Below are 21,543 nucleotides of genomic sequence, written 5' to 3'. Positions count from 1 at the left end.
AGCACCAATACTGCAGACCCCGGCCGACCCCGCTCCCTGAAAAACCAGCCTCAACACTTTTAACACACAAAGCCGTCCAGCATAAATCATAAATATAGACCGAAAGCATAACGTGAGGTACATCAGTGGTATCCATAAATCCGCCACAGACTCCAACCACAAGTTTAACTGCTTGATTTTGAGTAAACAAACAAAAACAAAAACAAAAACAAAAAGTTTCTTTACCACCCTGTGACATTTACGGCTGACAGCGTCAAACAAAGTGTGACGCTCAAAGCCGTGCTGTTTATAGATTTGTGATAACACACCTACAAGTCAAGATCTAATGATTTAATACAGTTGTTTGGGGGGCTTACTGACATCTACACCATGGGAACTTTCCTTCTGCTGCTATTTTGCTTCATCGGCATCTAAGTGCAAACCCAAAAAAAGAGGCTGATTGCTATGGAGAGAAATAAGTGGTAATAAAAGCACCAAATGTGTGGTTTTGTGATATAAAAATTGAACGATTTACAAATGCATGTGAATTTTAAAAGCCAGGTTTTTTTCAAGTATTATGTAATTTATGTAAATGCCAAATGAATTGTACTGTCAGTTAAAAAAAAGTCAATTCAAGTAAACTTTTGCTCTCAGTGAACCTCACCTAAAATATTACTTATTTTGTGTATATGAATTTCAAAACGTGTGTCCATCACATTCTACAAAAGATCCAAATTCAGATGCAAGTGACATTTTTGTGAGAGAATAAAAAAAAAAGTGTGTTACAGAATAATCCAATCTTAATATAAATAGAAGGTTTGGAGGTTTTCTTTTTCTGTGATTGTAGTACATGAATACTTACTTCATCAGAAAAGCAATTGTGGTAAAAGTAATCCAAAGTAAAGGAAACAAAAACTACTATCATAGAAAAATATAATGTCAGGTAATGTGCTAAAGTCTTTCACAGTATCTGACTGATACGACGTAGTTCCTAGGAGGTAGCTGTGGCTTTCTTGACTCTCACTAAAATGTCACAACTTTGATAGGAAAGAAATATTCACTAATAATGAAAACAATCTGATTACCATAATGAATTCATGTATACTGCATATCTGTAGAAACTGGATTATTGTCTGCTTTTACCGACACGTCTCCTCATAGATTTTTTTTTTTTTTTTTAAATAGCCTCTTTATCAAAAAGCCATTAAATTGCACAGAACCACAAATCCATACTATTAGACTGAATTTGTAGGAAATAAAATCGCGCTGATCACGGTGATGTCGTAGACAAGGAACGAGAAAAGGAATACAATGCTACATGCAATAAGCTCTGTGTGTGTGTGTGTGTGTGTGTGGTGTTTCAGTGAGTGCCTTTAATGGTCTCACTGCGTTTAATATCCTTTCCAGTCCTATAAACTTGCATTTTAGCACACTGAGCCCACAAGGTGGTGAAGGAACGATGAGGAAATGAGGCTTTTTCAAGTAAGAATAAAAAGAAGAATGGAAGAAGAACAAATACTCATATTCATTTGATAACTGCTCTATACAAAACACACTGATATTTTGGGAGAAAAAGCACGACTCCCTTCCTTCCTCTATTTTGAATTATTAATTAAATACATAGAAAATGTGTCTTTGGCCCATACCTTCATATGATTGTTAAACTGTTCGTTTTCACATCAAGTAGCTTAAAAAGAAGTCTTTGATTGTGCTACACTTGTATAGTGCTATTCAACTATGCAGTCTTGGAGGTGTGGGAATGAGAATGGTAACAGGCTATTGCTCCTTTCCCTTCTTCGTCTCCCTCTTAGTTCCCCACCTATCCACTTAATGGAAGGTGTGCTCACCGCGGACTATGTGAGAGGAGAACTCGTAGCGATCCTTGCTGCGGTGACCACAGATGTTGCACTCCAGTGGCTCCCTGTATCCGTGGCAACCCATGTGGATGGTATACATAACGTGGTCTAGGAAGAGCACCCGACAGTGCTCGCACTGGAAGGCCCGCACCTCCTGGCCATTTCTTCCAAACACGCGCACCCCTTCTTGGTTTAGCGGCCTCTCTGGGGTCACGCGCATTAGCCCGGCTGCCATTCCCGGCCCGACTCTCGCGATAGCTCCCGCCACCTGCTCGCCAGAGCAGATCACTGCTGAACTTGCATGAGACCTGAGGCCAGGAGGGGCGTTACTTCCATGGTAGCCCTGCCTCTCCTGGGGGCTGCTGCGTGCTGAGTCAGCAGAGTCCACTCCACTGTTGCTGGGAGATTCCTCATGTCCTGACTGGTGTGGCTTGCCCTGCCTGGTTAAAGCAGTGGGGCCATTTGAGGTGGGATGGCTGGGGAAGTCATGGGGCTGGGGCGGATGTGGTGGCAGCGAGTCACAGTTTCCTGGATGCTCCGGTCGCTGGCTTAGGGGCATGACATGGTGGTAGATGGGGTTGACAATGGGCACCACCTCGGCCATAGAAAGAGGCGGACCTGGATGGTGGAGCATGGGTCGGAGGGTGTCTGATCCCAGGTATGTAACAGCATTGCTGATGGTCTGATCCATCAGGTGGGCTGGCATCAGTTCAGCCTGCTTTTCATACTTAATGCCCATTTCATATCCCATGTCAGGGTAGCTGTAGCGAACTATCTTCTCACCTAAATGAAAAGGATTGATTGATTGACTGAAAAGTGTCACAGTTCAAGTATATACATGCAGAAAAAGAGGAAGAAAAAAAAAGACACACCCACTTTTAGCTACAAAAAAAAGGTTGTTGAATAATTCACATGGCTTGATGTCACAAAATGTCCCTCCTGGCTTGTCAAGTGTCTACCTTTTCTGATATTTCAGTGCTTGTTTTTCACATTCTGCACGTGTTGTACTTAATGCACAAGTCAGAGAGAGTGGAAAGCCCCATCCATCTAGTGCTGCACTCTTTAACCCCTCTAGGACAGGGATGCGGTGAGCTGTTTTCTTTCAATAAGAGCAATGGCAAAGTCACAGGTGTAGCTAACCACAGAGTGAAAAAAACATTTCCTTGCCTCAGTCACGTGCACGCTCTACTTGCTCAAGCTATTTTGCTAATACTGTGGCAAATAAAAGCAAATTTAGGAGACATATCTGCAAGTAAAGCACGGCTGCTGTGTAACACTTCACAAAGCTGCACTGTGTAACGGAACACTACTACAGTATGGAAGGCTTGAGACTATGTCAGAGCACGAGAGAATGAAAAACTAGAACAAAACAAGAAAACTTAAATAAATAAATATAACTGTTATTTAAATATTCAAAATGTCCCTAAAATTTTATAAGACTAATGTTAAATTTAAACAGGTAAAACATCCGTTTTACCTGTTTATTCCATCCTGATAATATCACTTGAAATTATAATATCATATTCATCATACAACTTGACTTGTAAGCATAACTAAAATTGTTTTTGACTACAGGCCTTTCAAGCTGCTTCACCGTGGGGTCAACTTCCCACAGTGAAGTAGGTGAAGCCACAAACTGTTAAGTCTTTATTTGAAATACCCACCCACAAACTTCTGAGGCGTGGTGCTCTTCCTCTTGCCCACGTTGCTATGCAGCCTCTCAATAACGGGCGGCCGGTCAAAGGTAGCCATGTTGTTTGCCTCTGACATGGGCCGAGGCTCTTTAGGAAGTTCACCTTGACAAATATGAGTATGGAAGAAAATTAGGAAGGGAAAGGACACTTAAGATTATTAAAATAATAATAATGATAATAATGATGATAATAATAATAATGATGGTAATAATAATATAATATAAATAATAATAATAACAATAATAATAATAGTAATAATAATAACAATAATAATTTGATTATATTAATCATTTAGCTTTTGGAGGCCTTTGAATTTCATTATTGTATATTAATCATAATGAAAGTCAGACTTTCTTAATGCCAGAGGAAATACACATTTCTGTTATTTAATTTTTTTTACAAAGAACATCGCAAACGAGGGTCCTAGAGACCCTGTGGTGTATGACCTAGTTTTCTCTAACCCGCCCTACCCACTCTAACACACACATAAAGCAGTGGTGTCTTCTGATGTTGTTTCTACAGTACTGTGGTAAGTTATGTGTTGAACATCTGCCGTTTAACGTAGCGCTACGGCATCTGGGGAAACTTAATCGGAGCTGCTTGGTGATTGAACGTGCAGACATGTAGTCAGTCAGCTGTTCGTGGAGCATTTGACTGCTGTTGGCTGAGCACGCATTTTCAATATGACATGACCACACTCGCAAGAAGCTAAGATGGTTAATGTGACGGTGAACTCCAACTGATCGTCCAGGTTTACTTTCAGAGAGGAGACTCCACTTATGAAACTTCTCTTGGTGCTTTCAGCCATAGCGCAACTGTATGAAGCCGTTTATCTTTATTTGCACTGTGTGTGCGCTTCTTTGGCCTCGTCTGCTCAGTCATGTCACAAAATGCATCACTCTGTGTGCAGCGTGGGAAAATTTGCCCAAAGACACGAAAAACAAAACAGAAAGAATTGTGTGGCGCTGATCAATCAGTGTGTCAAATATACACCTAAAAGCATAAAAGTCATTTGACAAACATTAATACACACAACAGCCATGATATAATTAAATGAATATAAATATATAACCTCATAAACTGACATTTGCCTCTAAAATCTAACTGTTAAATGTACTTAATTACACATGGTTTCAGATTTAGTCAAATGTATTTACCTGTGTAAGGGCCAGTGTGGGCAGTTGGATCTAAGCCAATACCTTGCAGGTAGCTATGGCATCGCTCTTTATGCTCCTCCAGAGACGTGCGCTGTTTGTAGCTCCGCCCACAGTAGTTGCACTTGTGTGGTTTGCCAACTAAAAGTGAAGATATTCAATGGAAAGCATATTATTCTCATTCACCGCTTGCAGTGCGTAGTAGTACAGTCAGTAGTACAAACAAACCAAAAGTGTCATGGGTGTTCCACTATTAGTGTGAGGATTCCACACAACTTATCGCCCCATGGTGGCGGTAGGAACAGTGTATAACTGCTATGGAGGTGGAGTGATTCATTGTGCCATTTCTATTTCATTCAAATTCTTCCTATAGGCAAGTGGAAAGATGAAGACATAATCTTTACATCTAACTCCTTTCAGCTCTCGTCTCTCCTTCCATCCTGCTTGCCTCATCATTTTATGATGCCTTTCATAATATGACTTCATTACACAAAAAAAGAGATGAGCAAAAGATGGATGGAAATTTAAACACAAGTTGTCAAAAGACTGGTGTGAACAACTAACACTTGATCCACTACAACGACTCATTTCCACTCAAGATCACTGTGGTTGAAAGATTTTATACAGAGCCACACTGCAGTGAGTTGCCCAGTGGTTCATAGAAACCCAGCATACGGTATGTACAGCCCAGTTACTCAGTCATGTACAGGTCATCAGTGTTACCATCGTGTGCCATTTCCTACTCAGGTAAACGTTGAATTTAAAATGTGTAAAAAGAAAAAGACACACAGATAAGACACTATGTCCTCCTGGGGGCTGGAGTGAGTGACAATTGCAATTCAATGGAGTAAAACATTGACTTGTTATTACAAAGAGTTGTCCTGATGAGACCAGATAAACCAAACTTGAGATGCATGGAGACTTTGACATACAAACACACACAGCTGTTCATTTTAGGACACGCCACTCACTTCCATTCTTTTGGACAGCCTAAACAAATCATTGTCCCCAACCTTAACCATTACCAGTTACTGCCTAACCATAACCATAACCTAACCACAATTCACATCTTAGCCCTAAATGTCACCAGTTTCTCTGAAATTAGGTTCTACCTCATTAGGAACAGACTTAAGTCTCCCACGAGGACTACTGGTCCTGACAAGATAGTGTAAATGCTATAAAAGGTCCTACAGACACACACACACACACACACACACACACGGACCCAGTGTTTTTTTCTTAGAAGAGGACATGTTAACACTCTCACGCACACACACGAGGAAGGTAATAGTTTACACGTTGATATAAGCTTCTCCCACAAAGAGGATGTTGTGTGTTTCCAATAACACGTTTCACAAGAACACAACTTACTCAGAGCTCGCTGGTTAATTCAGATATAAATGTGACATTTTCTTCCCTGGACTATGTCCTAAGACATATGAGAAATAAAAACTGTGAAATGTGTTACAGAGTGGCGAGGCCAGTCATGGTCATGTCATTTAATCTTACATCACCAGGCTTTGTTTATTTTTGTATTATTTTTTATCTTTTTTGTCAAACATGTTATTCAGGAGTCTGCAGAACTTGAGGCTAAAAAAAAAGAAAGAAAAAACTCCTTGTGGTGGCTAATGACAAAGGGTTTCAATATTATTAACAAAATGTGTATCTACAAGGTCACTGCGCTAATAATCGTTCTGGGCAGAGTAACTTTTACAACATCATAATGGAGGCAATTTGCTGTGCTGCTTTCCTGCAGTGCAACTCAGAGTAGGCAGGATTTATTCAAGTGTCACTCCCTTGTTCTCAGTGGTTCACATTTTCACACTCTTGCGTGTATAGACATAACACATTACCCTAACCTTAACCATCACAACTAAGTGTGGACCAGCCAAAATGTCCTCACTTTCCCAAAATGTCCTCACTCCATATGGTGTGGATGATCTGTGGTCATCACAAAGCAACAAATACAAGAACACGCACACACACACACACACACACACACAGGGCATCTTTCTTTTTCATATAAATATATTGCATGTGGCCACCCACACATGGCATTGTGCAGATGTTGGATGGGCCTGAAGAATCCACCTTTCAACTGCTCTTCTTATTTATGCAAATTGCCCACACTGTGTACTCACTTGACTGATTGTATTTGGCTAATAAATGGGAACTGACATGAATTTAGATGTTCCGTTTTTTTGAAAATGAAAACTCAATCGCCTGTCAAGTTATGACTGTCCTGCACTGTCTAAATCGCCCTGGCCAAATGGAAGACACTTGTGTTGTTGTAGTAGTTCTATCTCTTATCTTACATTTTCTTCTCACATAGCCTCATGTTTTGCTTTATTTTCTCTTTTGGCTACACCTGTGGCACCCACACACTAATGAGTCCTCAGTCCCTGCATGTAAAAGAGAGTCAGGGGAGTCAGGATGGCATAACTTTGGCATCATATTCCTCACTTTTGTCACTCATTGACGAGGGGCGTAATTCACCACTCATGGTTTTACACGAAACAAAACAATATTTGGACAAACAAATTCATCTGTACAATAAAAGAGGTGAAGTTTTAAGTGCTCGGACACAGATGTACTGTATATCAGTGACAACTTAATCACAGAATGATTAACCCAAAAAATGAACCCATGCATGCCCAAACACACACACACATTTCCTCTAACCTAAAAAAAGAATTGTGCATGAGTAAACCCCATGGGGCCATCAAAAGTAGAACTGACTTTATTGTCTGACCTTAATTTGTAACGTAACACAAAGGGGGAGAGGAGAGAGGAGCGAGGTGGGTTACAGTTGACAGACACAGCACTTGCGTTTCTCAACAGACAGATAGTTTCCTCTTCAGTGAATCAAGCAACTAAGCAACAGAATGTCCTTGGTACCTAACTGCAAAACACTCACTGTCTATAACACAATATTGCACCTTATCTAGCAAAACAGTAACCAACCATAATCAAGCGGAAAACTTTCTTTTTCAGGAGAAAGAATTATTTGAGGTTCTACTTACAAAGCCTATATGCTTATGTTTTTCATGTTTATGAAAATGAAAACATTACTACATCCATCAGGTAAGAGGCAAGGCAGGCAAGAGCTTTTATTTGTCCTAACGTAACATGGCTTGCCTTTATGTGAGTATACTTTAGTCCTGACATCAAAGAAACCAAATAGGTTTCATTGTACCAGTAATGCCAGGACCAGACTGGGATGATGAAGTATGCATAGCAATTGAAGAATGTGGAACGTAACAAAAGTACAATTACTAAGGATAGTAATGACAAGGGTCTGACTCATCAATTCACTAAAAATAAAACAGGTTCAGTCCCAAGCACTACAAGCATTATGGCTAGATCACTGGAGTACTTGTGATTAATGGAGTATCGTCTGGGTAAGAGAAATGGATGAGTAAAAACAGAAGGTAAGAGGGTGAGGAGGAGTCTTACCAGCATGTGTGCGCAAATGTCCAGTTAGAGCATCGCGCCTCCGACAGGCGTAGCTACAGAAGGGGCATTTGAAGGGTTTTTCGCCCGTGTGCAGCTTGATGTGTCGCAGTAGATTTCCCTTCTGGGTGAACGAGACACCACACTGGGGGCAGTGGAATGGCCTGTCACCTAGTAGAGGAAGGCATTACCAAGTCAATACCACCCACCTGGTGAAGATGATTTTACAGACGGCACCTCGCTTGTTTCTGTAACAGCTGAGTGAAATATAACGCCTATCAGATTGTCCTCGCGTCACCTACGACTTTTTATCGTGGGACGGTGTAGCCCGGTACACTTGTGCTTTATATGCAGTTACTGTTGTAATGCAATAGCAAATCATTTGATCTGCAGGCAGATGGAAGGGAGAAATGTGATCCTAACGCTGTGACAACCGCAGCAGCCATGGCGTCAGTTGGAACAGGTTGCGGGGGATTCCTAGGATATTTTTTCCTGATAATAATTCCATGGCTAAACTATTGTCTTTCAACAAAAAAACAAAACAAAAACAGAGAGCAGTCCACACCCATTGTTGAGGATAGCAAAATGGTTTAGGAGTTACTCAGAGGGGAAAACCACTGTGTCTTTAATTGTTAATGGCAACAATTATACCAGGCAGCTTCTACACTTTCAATGGCAGTTTGAAAAATACTGATAGGTACCACTTGGTTGTCGACTTCCTGCATCAGCTGTCACATTTGGTCCAGATAATCCATCCTGTATGTTGCTTGGGCTGCCAGTCATAGATTCCTCCATTACTCCTCCTTCCTCCGCTGTTTGGTGTATTTCTTCTGGTGCTGGGCTTCTTTTGTCACCTACATCTGCTGTTTCTTCCTCTTGTTTAATTTTCAGTTCTGTTAAAAAAAAAGAAAGAAACACAGAGTCGCTTAGTTTACAGCGTCAAATGCAGAAGTTGGAACAGCTTTTACCTTCATACTGCCAAAGTTGTGCTAAGGTTGCATGATGGCGGTGAACTAGTTCGGAGCATGAGTTCCCTTCTGTATAATTGAGTGGAACAGCAAAGGCCCAAGAAGAACTGTGCTAGTCTCAGTATGTTCTAGACTGACTGGAGGACGACAGGTTTGAACTGCAATGGACAGGGATTGTGGAGAATGTATCTCTAATGGACATGTTGCTACTCACCTCATAGAGAGATGGATTTATGGATGGATGGAAATGGTGAAGAGAGAGAGAAAGAGAAACAGGCTAGTCTGGTTCCTGGCTGTCCCCGGGTAGAAAGGGAGTGTCAGAGGCCCTGTAGGTTAGTCTATCCGACTAGCAATGGGAGACTGGCTGGATGACAAGGACAAAGGATTCTATAATTTTGTGCATGAGCATGTGTGTTTGAGGGTGTGGGGGGGGAAGGGTTGGCGGGAAAACTGGAGTTTCTAGTTGTCAGGCAGTAGTACTCACAAAATACACAAAAATGATAGTCCGGCAAAAAAGTATGCAAACATAACACAGATACACCTAGTTTCATTCACGCTCAGTCTTTTCCCAATAATCTCCTGGGTTGTTCATTGCAAATACTTTTCCACTCAAGTGGCAAAATGAGTTATTGAAGCTCCTTCAGGGAATTATCCTGTAGTTTGACTATTATGTATCAATCACATGAGATAAAAGTTGAATATTGATTTTTGTGTTACGATAGGAATTCTGTCAAAAACAGCAAAATCTTGTCTTCCAAAATAAAGAAAACAATTCCTTGGTGATGATTTTTATCTAATTTATGCATGCATGCAAAAATAAAATAAAACAGTTTTTTTCCAAAATACATCTTGGGGAGGGGATGCCACATTTCATCTTCATCTTCAACTTCAGTATGTCGTGAAGGTCTTTCTACAAACGATGTAGCATAATGAATACTGCGATCCTACAGACGCTGATCTGCAGCAGCAACTCAAAAGTTGTTTATGAATCAAAGGAACAAAGTTTGGAGCTGAGAGAGAGCAAGAGAGTGTGTGTGTGTGTGTGAGAGAGAGAGAGGGAGAGAGAGAGAGAGAGAGAGCGAGCAAGCAGGTGCAGAGGTGTGTGAACCGATGAGAGCTTTGCGATATCTTGATCTTATTCAGATTATTCACTGCCGGAATAAGAACTTATTCAGGTAATTCAGAAGTTGCCTTCTTTTGTCGGCGTTGTTCATGAGGGCTGCGCCCTAGCGCCCCCTATTGTCGAGCCACCACTGCTCAGGTCACTAATTGGGTGAACACCGTCCAAATCCAGACCAAGACACCGTCTCATCCAAACCCAGACTTATTATTAGAAATCATTGATGACTGTCTCATTTTGACAGAGCATTTGTGTTTTAACTGGTGCAGCTTTTCTAGACTTTACGGCACTAGAGTTTTCAGGAAATGCAGACCAATTACATGTGTTTTAAATTACCATGTGGCAAAACTCAGCCGAGCGTCTGCTTTGCTGAATGTCTTGCTTTTTATTTTGGGACGGCCACACTGCCAAACTGAGATATGCTTTTGGGGTGTATCAGTCGAGTGAGCTGTGCTGCTTTTGTTCTTGAGAATAGAACTCATGTCTATTTTCACCATGAGCAAGAAAATGACAGAGAAAATGATATTTCACCACAGTTTCAATGTCTCTATCTATTGCATGTGCTACAAAGACAACACATCCTGTTTCAAAGTAAAATCACTCTGCAGTTTCAGTTCCCTCAATCCATTCAGTTTCTCAACAGGCTTTTATTGTGAAATATTTGCAGGGCCAACAGATGCGCAACTTTGTACTTGAGCAGTCCCGACATAGGGTTGACTACAGAGCATCATTTCAAAGTATATTATGGCATTATCAAAAGCAATCCCTGTGTTTTCTCAGGGTAATAGACTCTCACTCGCTGTGTGAACAACAGTGAGTGAGACACACATCCAGGGATAGATGAGGAATCAGGAAATAAAGACAGATATTACAAAGAAACTCAGTTTTAATCAAAAAGAGTTTTTAGTAAAGTCAAAGAAGAATTGTTGACCTAATTTAAGGTAATTCTTTTACATTAATATTTCAGTTCCTAACATTTTTTTTTTTCATAAGGGTGCTTTTGTTTATCTCTCTCTTTTGCAGGCTTCTTTTATTTTTCAATAGACATGAGAAAACATGTTTTGTGTATTTTATTTTTATCATATTCAATGTTCAAATTAACAACAGTCAAAATAGTATTTCATTATACTAGAGTCAGTTGTTGACTACACACACTGATGCACACATTTAAATATGCAGTATATTGGATATACTCTAGAATATTTAACCACTTAACCAACAATACTTGTTCGACATTATGATGTGCGAGACCCTTTCTTGAATAAATTGTGTCTACCTGGACCTCTCTGGATTTAACCTGACTACTCCTGCTTTATAGTTTGTTTGTTTTTTCATACAAAGCAATATCATGCTGAACACTGAGATTTAGCAGCTTTATGTGTCTGACATTGTCACTTTGTTCCCTAAGACATAAATATTTGTAAGAATAATGTTTTTTTCAGAATGTCTTACACCAAAAATGTAAATTGTACTTTTGTTAATGGTTGTTAAGGTTGCACATGGAAGGTTATTTAGACACAGTTCAAAAGTCTGGTACTATCCACGCAAAACTTACTGAACCTGATGAACTTGTTTTGCGATTTACAGGGACAATAATGACATGGCGTGCATATGTGATTGTTTTACTAAAACCTCCAATCTGATTGCATCCATCACCTGTCCCCTCAGGCACTGGAGCCACATCCATTTAATACTCAGAAGCCAGGAAAAAAGAAGCAGAAATTCAGGCGACATACGTTTTTTTTTATAGACCAAACAGCGAAATCTCCACAAAGCAACTGCATTCTTCAACTGTATGCTGTATGTTTCCAATGCCACGGTTTGTGCGCAACACTTAAACCAATACTCATGTCTTCAACAGCTGTATCCTGGCAACACAGAGCAGACCTGAATGTCCTTGCAATTCAGCATTGCATCTTTACATCCATCTCTCCAGTGAAGCATAGTTGGAAGCATAGAGTGGTCAGAAGAGGATACACTTCAAAGGGCTGAAAAGCAGTATTTGGTTTTTAATTCTACCACTCTTTAAAATACAGCATTTTTTATTTAACTGGGTTTTTCATAATCAATAAGAGAAACCTGATAGAGTGTGTGAATGATTAAAAGCTTTTTTTTGAAGAAAACATTCTATCACCCCAAAGCATTAACCTGATCTTATTTTTTATAACCAGAGTGCAACATATCAGGACAACTGGTGTACAGTTTATGTTTTAACTAGCAAGTCATTTGAAATTTGACAGCACTCTGTTCTCACTGTCAACAGATGATATGATGCAGCCCTTCTTTTGTAACAAAACCTCAAATGGCAAATCATGTTAAGCAACATTCAGAATGACAACAGGTCTTATCGGTGAAGAGTATCTCCCTGTGAAACTGTCACCCTGTCTGCCTCCCTGTGTCTCTTAACTTGTGGGAACCAAGCTCCCCTATTTCTCTCTCATTGCTGTTGTCTGGCTGAGTTTCCCCTTTTCTTACATTGCTACATCATAGTGACATAGCTAAAGCTAATCTACGGCATGACAGTAAAACATTAGAAAAACTGAAACGGGGCGAGACACCAAGTAAGGTACTGATCAAACCATCAGAATGACTTATTCATTAATAACTGATGTGCCCACATGATGCAACTAATGTGAACGCATCATACACTGTAAATACAATAATCATTTTGCAGTGAACAAGGAAAAAGAAGAGCATAGTACAAATAGGTTTTCTATTTTATTAACTGTTTCAAATAAATAAAATCCCCTCCATGGGCATCCTACATCCCCCACCTCAACTTTACGACAGCTTACATGGCAGATGCCAGACTAGTGGTTATCAATACTGTAATCACAATGGCTCACCCTTAGGGGCGTCAGACACTGAAGTCTGGAGCAAAACAGTGTGGGTCAATCAGAAACTGAATTATCTGAATTCATCAATGCCCAAAGTGACCCTCTGAGCTCCAACCAAAAACACAATGACCACATTAACATGTTTATATTTATTGCTCACTCACCATCTGGGGAATTAGGACTCTGAAGAACTGTCTGCCCATTAGGTGTTGACATATCCACCAAACGTCTTGAGTTCTCCTTTCCAGGAGAGCACTGGCCATTACCTGGGAGACAAATAGAAACACAGTGTTCACAGTTAGTTACAAAACATAAAATATAATGCTTTGTGAAAAAACTCAAGGATTATGGCTCATTAAATAGCTTTCGGTGAACTGTAATAAATATGGAGAAACAGTTGTGTAAGTTGTGTGTGTTACAGGCCTTCAACTCTGAATGGTATCCATAGAGTTCACACAGACAGAATACAGTGTGACTACGTAAACAGTCTCTTCATTCACCTATGGGATGCTAATGTCCAGCAAATGTGGATCAAGTTGCATCCTCTCAGCAGTCTGTACAGAGCCCAGGCTATGGATAGCCCCGTGTCCACTCAGAGGGAGAGCAAATCAATCCCTTATCCCCTTACACCCCAGCCCGGTCAGGGTCACTAGAACAATACAGCAGCAACAGGCTAACACCCCTGCTGACCCAGGTGTCACATCCCTAAGGAACCACAGTAAGCCATCTTTCGCCAAGAACAGAGACAACTATGAAAGACTGTGAAGGAGGCATTGAGATAACTCTGCTGGACATAACTTGTGTTATTTTAAGTAAAAATGAAAAGGCTGCAGTAAACTGGCTGTGCTAAATATGTCTGCTATGATCCCTCATACATGAAGAAAAAAAAACAACCATATCTGTTAGATCTTGTGTTGTTGTGACAGCTTCTTTAAACTTGACAACCTCATGTGTGCTATTGTTCCATTGTGGTGGCAGTGCTACTGAGTATGGCATACTGGGAGATGCTGTCCATGACACAATCCCTGGGCCTGGGCTCAGGTTGCACAAGTTGGGTTTGGAGGAAATCTCAGGTGACCGGCACTGGCTATCCCTTGGCAATGCTGTCCTGGAGACAGGAGTGGCCCAGATTTGTCATGAAGGATTTTCCATTACTGTAGCAGACGCTGACAGCTGCCTAGCAGCACCATAGCTAGGACTGACTCAAACATACACTAAACCATTTTTTTTTTTCAGGGGGAGGTGATTTTTAGGTGTCACTTGCAAGACTCATTATAATATGGCTCAAATATTAAAATGTCACTAATGAAGTGTATTTGTTGTTGTCTTTTTAATCATAAAGAAATAGCACCAGAGGAAGACTTTTGTTCTCAAATGCTAAGGGTCATGGTCCTTGCTGACCCTGGACAAATAAAACCACATTATGTTAAGGTACATGCTTTTTACCCACAGACCAACATTTTGATGTTAGTCACTGTCCTGCATTTGCTGAGTCAATCTCGTATGAACATTAATTTCAGGATATTAAGCAGTCAAGATTTGCTGGGGGAGGGATACTTTGAATAACATGTCACATTGGGATCATTCAGGGTGCTGACAAATGGAAAGGAACAAATGCGCACACATGAAACTTAGGTAGGTGAAATAAATGCTGACTTCATCGCTGGCTCCAAATGAATGTAGTCCTTCTAAGGTACAGTCATCTTCTCAGAAATCTAGTAAGAGTCTGGTGTTGAAACGTATTCAAAAAACAGCACTAGTATCTAGGTACCGGAAAAAAACAAGCTATGACAAGGCGCTCAAATAACCAAAAGAAATCAAGGTCAAGAGCTGTCTGCCTTGCTTTCGATGGTAGAAGCAAAATTATTGACTGAAAAACACCAACAGCATTGATGTCATACTGTTTGAGGAACTGGATTATTTTCCGGAGTGACAAGGTCCTCCTTTCTGGCTTGGTGGATACACACTGTGTGGGAGCTGGTTTTTCCTGTCAAACCCTGAACCTTCCTTAAGACACAGATTGAGAACACACAGATATGCACGCATACATAAGCAAACAGAAAACAGAGTTGGACAAATGACAGCATTCATTCACTACATGTTACATGCACCACATGGACCTTCAGACACATTACAGAAGCACCTGCTGCCAAGCCAAAGAGTGTCCTAATCTACCGAGAGGCTGACCGAGAGAAGACCAAACTTGGTACTATGTCGATAACTCATTATATCTGGAGAGTGGATTTCAAGAATTAGGTTAAAACTGTAAAGAAAATACTTTGTGAACTTTGCCATATGCATTACTGGTGTAGCAGTTCTGTACATGAATAATACCCTTTGACACACATCTCAGTCATACACCACTCTCCTAATTACAATCATACTCACACAACGCTGTACATGTGTTCACATACGGTCAGATTAGCTAACTTTTAACTAGCTAAAATAACAATTGTTACCAGCAAGTTTTAGAAACTAACATTTATCACTCTTACTACGATGGATGCTGTTAAATGTATATACTCATGTGGCTGTTGTTTTACTCTAGGAATGGGATTTGGTTGAATATAGTAGTTTAAAAAATGAGTCTGTAAAAGCATTAAAATACTGTTTTAGAATGATAGGCCTATGTTTTTCCCTCACATTATTGTGCAGGTTCCGTTGTGTGCCTTTAATGTGGTCTTGTTATTTTTTTAATTTGCTTTTACACAGGATACGTTTGCACCTGTCTGTACAACAATGTAAACGATAAATGATCTGTATTTATATAGCGCTTTTCTAGACACGACGGCGACTCAAAGATGACGCTACAGTTTTATCATTCACCCATTCACACTGGACATCTATGTACGGTGCTTTTTCCAATTACCTTTCTAATTCACATGCTGCTGTTAAAAGAGGACTGGCTCTACCACTGATCCACCATCATGTTACCAGCAACAAATTAGAGCAAGAAACATAATAAGAAATTTGAGTAGACTTTTCACATTCCTGTTTAATGAAGAAACTATTTATTTTGTAAGAGTATTACCTTTATTAAATTGTCTGAGTGCAGACAAGTATTGAGCTGAGGATGAATGATTAAGTGATTAATTGACTTTTAAAGCAAATCAAACCCTCAGTTTTGTAGGTGTAATGTACTATGTTGTATGGGAAATTGGTCATGCATGTGAGAGTGGTACAATCTACATGAGAAAATAAATGTGTTGCTGTTGTGTTTGATTACGTAGTGATACCCCAGGTGGGAGAGAAAGATTGACAAAGATAGAGAGCTGATGTGGTAATAAATAATCATACAAGTGTTATTTTAAATGGAAGGTTGGTTAGGTGAACGGATAGGCAACATTAGTACTTGATATCTGATTTCCGAACACAGTTCAAAGAATGACGCTTGTACCTGATGCTTTCAAGGACTCAAATTATGTCAGCAGCATTAACCAGGTTACCATGATTCTCCTGAAGTTGAAATATCCTTGCGGTCTCCTACATAGACAATTGACTGTGTACACATTTTCTTGCGAACTTCTACACCAGATTGGGTGCAAAACCCATCCGTCAAAATAATTAATGACACAAAGATTTACATTAAGTTTAGTTCAACAACAGTTTTTTTCTGCTATGTATCCCACAAATATGACCCCCCTTTCTTTGAATCATTTTGAATAATTTCCTCTTTCATACACAATAAATAAATAGCAATCAAGTATAAAACTTTCTTTATGTATGAGAAACTATTACTATAGGATTCATGCTAATCATAAATATTTGAGTGCTATATGATAGTGAGTAGGGGGCTGTAGGAGCCTATGTACAAGATGAGGTCTGATACAACGGGTGCAACGTTTGACCTAACCAGTAGTTTCTTGTATCGAACAGCAAAACTATTACATTTCACAAACACGTGTGTTTTCCAGTTTCATGCTAACGCAACACACTATTACTAGTTCCAAAACTGTCATGTCAGAAGCGACCCACAGATGGACAAAGAAAGGAACAACTTCCACTCCTTCCTCCGCCACCTCCCCAAACCCGCCTGCCAAGTGTTCCTACAAGAACAAACCCCCAATGGAGACCTAAAAGTCCCCATGGGTGTCATAAACAACACACTACCTTTTTTTTAAGAATACTCAAGCAAATACAGCAAGTACATGGGGGGCAGGGAAGTTATTCAAGAGACCTGCCCAAAGGAAGCCAGCAAAGGGCAATGGAGGGACCACAAACTGCATATCCAGTATCTGCTGCATTCAACAGGATGTTGTTAATGCATCGTTTTCTCTCTCTTTAAGAGTTAAACAGGAAAAGGTCTAACCAGGGGAAAATCCCTCGAATTGTTTATTTTGCTGTGATTGCAATTTCTTCTCCTTTTGTATCAACATAATATCAATAAGGTAAAATCTCGGCTTATGTCAAAATGAGTTCCAATCAATGAAGCCACAAAAACATCATGATCTGCAGAGGCAGTCATTACAGTCGTCAACATCATCGTCATCGTCATCATCATCTTTACAACAAAAACAACAAAGATGATTATGTGATAACTGTCCACACTCAATGATTGTAATGCGAAAGATGAGGACTTACTAGCACGGTGGCCATCAGGAGCCTCCATTTCAACTGCAATGGGAGCACTGAATTAAACAAAAAAACAAAATGTCATTGTCAGTTTTCAAATAGTAAAGATTTCATGTAGATTAAGCATTCACGATCCATTAATCTACTAAAACTACTTTAAAATCACATTCATAGTACAACTGCTATGTCGCTTTAGATGCATTAACTTAGATTCATTTAAACAGAAACACTGGTCTGTGCAATGTCTTATTACAAAGTACAATACATTTACAAACTGAACTACTTTGAACGCGTGAATAACTACGTTGGCCACAGAACTTTAAAATGATAGCTTTGAGTGAGACAGACAATGTGTGATAATTGCAATTTTTTTTAACTGGCTCTCTGCGTACATTTCCACTTTAAAGCACACTTTGTTTATTTTCTGAACATTTATGGGTAACGTGTTAAATGTCTCCTGCAACCTGTGAAGTTGTAAGTAAGTTGTGCATCACTTGTATGCTGTAAGTGTTACTTTAATGAATAACACTCTTCAAGGTCTGATCTATCTATATCTCTGCAGCCATAATAACAATAATAATAATAATAATAATACTAGCAATTTCATAAACAAATCTCGGGAAAGATGTTTCGTTTAATAATCGTCGATTTTGATCACACACCAAATCATACTATAGCACTGATGCTGGTTTCCTTGAAGAACATAAGACATAAGCCTTTCTTCAGTGGAAGAAAATGAGCACATATACATATATGCTTCTGCTTTCACAGTTTCTAATTTTGAGTCAAGATGATGTATTCTATATTAAGAAAACTGCATGTGGCCTCAGTTCATGACTGTGTTTCCTTCAGCAACCGCATGGACGTTTTAACAGAAGTCTGTCCTTGTGTATTAGGTAAATAAAATGTGAAGCAGAGTAAAGCAAATTTGACTTGAAATACATGTGTAGAAAAAAAAAGTGGATTCAAGTAATTACCTTCAAGAGTCTCCCCTGCGCAAATGACTTGGTAAATTCAGTTAAGGACGAAGGGAGGGGGGTAGTAAGCTGTCTCCACCTCCCTTGAAAGAAATTAAAAAGTCAAAATGACCTATTTCGTTAAGTGATCTCGTTCTATGAAAGAAAACAAAAAGCTTCTCAGGTGGGCAAGTTTCAACAACAGTCCGCAAAAAAAAAGAAACATGAAAACCAACTGGACAAGTTCAGAGAGGCAGAACAAGGTTTAGGAAGAGCGCATCTACTGTGTCCTACAGGTGGCTGTCGCTGCGTCAAACGCTCCTCTGCGCGCTTCCCGTTGAGTTTCCACTTCAAAATCGCCACCGTCCCATCGAGCTGCGCCCTCACTTTCCCCAAACTTTTGACATTTCATTACAAAGTCAAATAGCTGTCATGCCGAGCCGCACTCAGTGCGCAGTGAACTTTTAGAGTAGGAGCACTGAGGGGGGGCAGACTCAACAAGTTGGTAAGGGAAAGAAAGAATGAAAGAAAGAGAGGGATGGATCAAACTGGATCCACCGGTTCCAAGGAATTAGCCATAGCGGCAGGGAGCAGCCAAGCTATTTTCAACAGTCGAGGGAACTGGAAATCCGAGGGCAGACGTTGTCAAAAAAAAAAAAAAGGCTGTGGTTTCGGCACAGCTTTACGCGCAGGTTGTGGAACGAAATGTACGTGTGATGACACATGAATGGGTAAACTGCAGCATGGATGGCCACCAGTCAAACACAAATGTCCCATTAGACATTTAAGGAAGAAAAAAACAACAACTCCCCAATTTGACACCTATTTTTTCAGTCACGTTTGACACAACTTACTATGATGTCTACATCCATATTTTATAATCCAATCTTTCTTAATGCCGGCTGCAATAAAAGGAGGGAGAAGTCTGTTGCAGATGCACAGGCAAATGAAACAGGGAGCACAGGGAGCGTTTTACCTGAGCATCTCTGGATATAACCATTAGCTGCACAGGGAAATAAATCGACTTTTGTTGTTATTGTGTGCACTGGCACGCTGTGTTTCTTGTGTTTGAAGTGCTTTCTCCTCGCCTGCGTTGCCTCTGCGTGGCTTGACGTTGACTGACAGCTGCAATTCAACAGGTTATCCGATCACCGCAGTCTGTACAGCAGAGCCCGTCTGGTTTTCATTCATCACCAGACAGACGCTCCTCGTCTGCCTCTGCTGCTGCAGACATGCGCCCCGAGCCAGTCTGAAGCGACTGTAGCATATTATTCGCACTCGAATGGTTGATGAATATCCGTGTAACAAAACAGCGACACAATGATTAGTTAACGCAGGAAACAGATGCATGCACCCGTGCGCCTTCCGCTTCTCTTTTATTATTTACCTTAAACACGCCGGAGTTAAGATGTTCCCATGAACTTGCACACTGATCCAGACTGAATGTCTCGGCTTGAAAGAGACTTCATTCTAGCTCGACATGCGCCACGCAGCGCCGAGTGAAAGCTAGTTTGGTTCCGCAGCAGCAGCAGCAGCAGCGAAAGCAACAGTTGTTAAATCCACCTCTGACTTCCTCCTCCATCTCTCCTCTAGAGCAGCAGTGGCTATTCTATTCTAGGTAGCTGGTCTGACACACACAGTCGTATCACAGTGAGTGTGGACCCGGTCTGTCTCTCTGCTTCTCAATCGATTAGGTTACATGAGGCCTCTTATTTCTGAGGCTGCAGCCAGGTTACATGCGGTGACAGAAACACAAGCGGCTCTCTACAAGTATTTCTGCAGGGAGTGTTTTCAGGAGCAGACAGCATGAATGTGTGTGTTCTCTTTTTTCCTTTAATGCATTAAAGTGCAGCTGTGGTCTATTATGCAACAACACCTTTACATTTCAATGCTTATTGTCAGTTATGTCAACTATAGTGTGACTATTAGCAGAGGGATGCACAGGCATTTTAGGGGACAGGGGCTCAAGTGAAAAAGGGCACCCCTTGTTATTGCTAATTGGGGAAAACAAAGAATTACATGCAAGTTTGGCATTATTGCACACTTTGACTTGAGAATTGATGCTGTGGACCATATAAATGTAAAATAAAATAATGGAAAAATAAGGCGCAGGTGCTGAGGCACCACCTTTGGTCTATCTGTCTATAACTATTACTATGAGAAATACACCAATATCAAGATTAAAAATAATTCATTCATAATTATTCCCTCATTATAATGTATTAAGTACCTGAAACCTCTAAATTGATTAATTAATTAGGGATGCACAATAAAGGACTTTTTGCAGATATTCTATATGCTGATACCATTTATATAAACATACATATAAATATAAATGTAGATATACATTTTATTCATTGAGCAAAACAAGTAGCATAACATGCAAATTAATAGTTCGAGAGGGCAAGGAGGTCAATGGTGAAATCGGCTTTAATACATTTTACATTCAATACATTTTAAAGCCAATATCTGGAGTTTGCATGTTCTCCCCGTGTGTGCGTGGGTTTTCTTGGGATTGGGATTAGGTAAAATTGGTCACTGTAAATTGACTGTAGGTGTGAATGTGAGAGCGAACGGTTGTTTGTCTCTATGTATTACCCTGTGATGGACTGGCAAACTGTCCAGGGTATGTCAGCTGAGACTGGCACAACAACCCCCGCGACCCTCCTGTGGAGGATAAAGCGGTAGAAAGTGGATGGATGGCGTTTGTTTTATTTATTTATCCCTATAAAATGAGGTTTAATTCAATTCCAGTCTCTAGGATTTACAATGTAGGTGAAAGGGTGAGTTTTTAATCCTAAAGCAGAAGATGAGTAGCGGCACTGCTGTCCTGGTTTCAGTGGGGAGTTCATTCTACATGGGAGTCAGGACAGAGCGGTCTTCACCGAGACATTTAGCTGAATTTAGCAGCTTAAAATGTGAACAATCTATTTGGAACAGGCCTAGACGGTCCT

The 21,543-nt window shown here is 40.2% G+C and overlaps 1 protein-coding gene across 3 annotated transcripts; it reads right to left on the bottom strand.

The window, feature by feature from the left end:
* Nucleotides 1-569: 569 nt before the first annotated feature.
* Nucleotides 570-20,327, bottom strand: ikzf2 (IKAROS family zinc finger 2). 3 transcript variants are annotated; one of them, XM_044019658.1, is made up of 9 exons: nucleotides 19,977-20,327; nucleotides 18,611-18,693; nucleotides 17,643-17,689; nucleotides 13,226-13,327; nucleotides 8,838-9,029; nucleotides 8,140-8,307; nucleotides 4,687-4,824; nucleotides 3,500-3,631; nucleotides 570-2,618 (listed from the first exon to the last, which is right to left on the bottom strand). In XM_044019658.1, the coding sequence occupies exons 3-9, from the start codon at nucleotides 17,668-17,670 to the stop codon at nucleotides 1,807-1,809; spliced, it is 1,572 nt and encodes a 523-aa protein (XP_043875593.1). In that variant the 5' UTR covers nucleotides 17,671-17,689; nucleotides 18,611-18,693; nucleotides 19,977-20,327; the 3' UTR covers nucleotides 570-1,806. The 3 variants fall into 3 exon arrangements, with proteins under 3 accessions (XP_043875593.1, XP_043875594.1, XP_043875592.1); XM_044019659.1 differs by lacking the exon at nucleotides 18,611-18,693; XM_044019657.1 differs by lacking the exon at nucleotides 19,977-20,327 and having other exon boundaries at nucleotides 18,611-19,968.
* Between the last annotated feature and the right edge of the window lie 1,216 nt (nucleotides 20,328-21,543).

Source organism: Solea senegalensis, linkage group LG2, assembly GCF_019176455.1.
Source record: "Solea senegalensis isolate Sse05_10M linkage group LG2, IFAPA_SoseM_1, whole genome shotgun sequence".
In the NCBI taxonomy this organism is placed as follows: domain Eukaryota; kingdom Metazoa; phylum Chordata; class Actinopteri; order Pleuronectiformes; family Soleidae; genus Solea; species Solea senegalensis.
This window is presented reverse-complemented; position numbering and strand designations above follow the sequence as displayed.

Coding starts and splice junctions, on each gene's coding strand:
- ikzf2 (XM_044019658.1), bottom strand. CDS start 17,670: ATGGAGGCTCCTGATGGCCACCGTGCTA. Junction 4,825..8,139: donor ACATTTGCGCACACATGCTG/GTAAGACTCCTC, acceptor CTTCACTTTTAG/TTGGCAAACCACACAAGTGC. Junction 3,632..4,686: donor CCACACTGGCCCTTACACAG/GTAAATACATTT, acceptor ATATTTGTCAAG/GTGAACTTCCTAAAGAGCCT.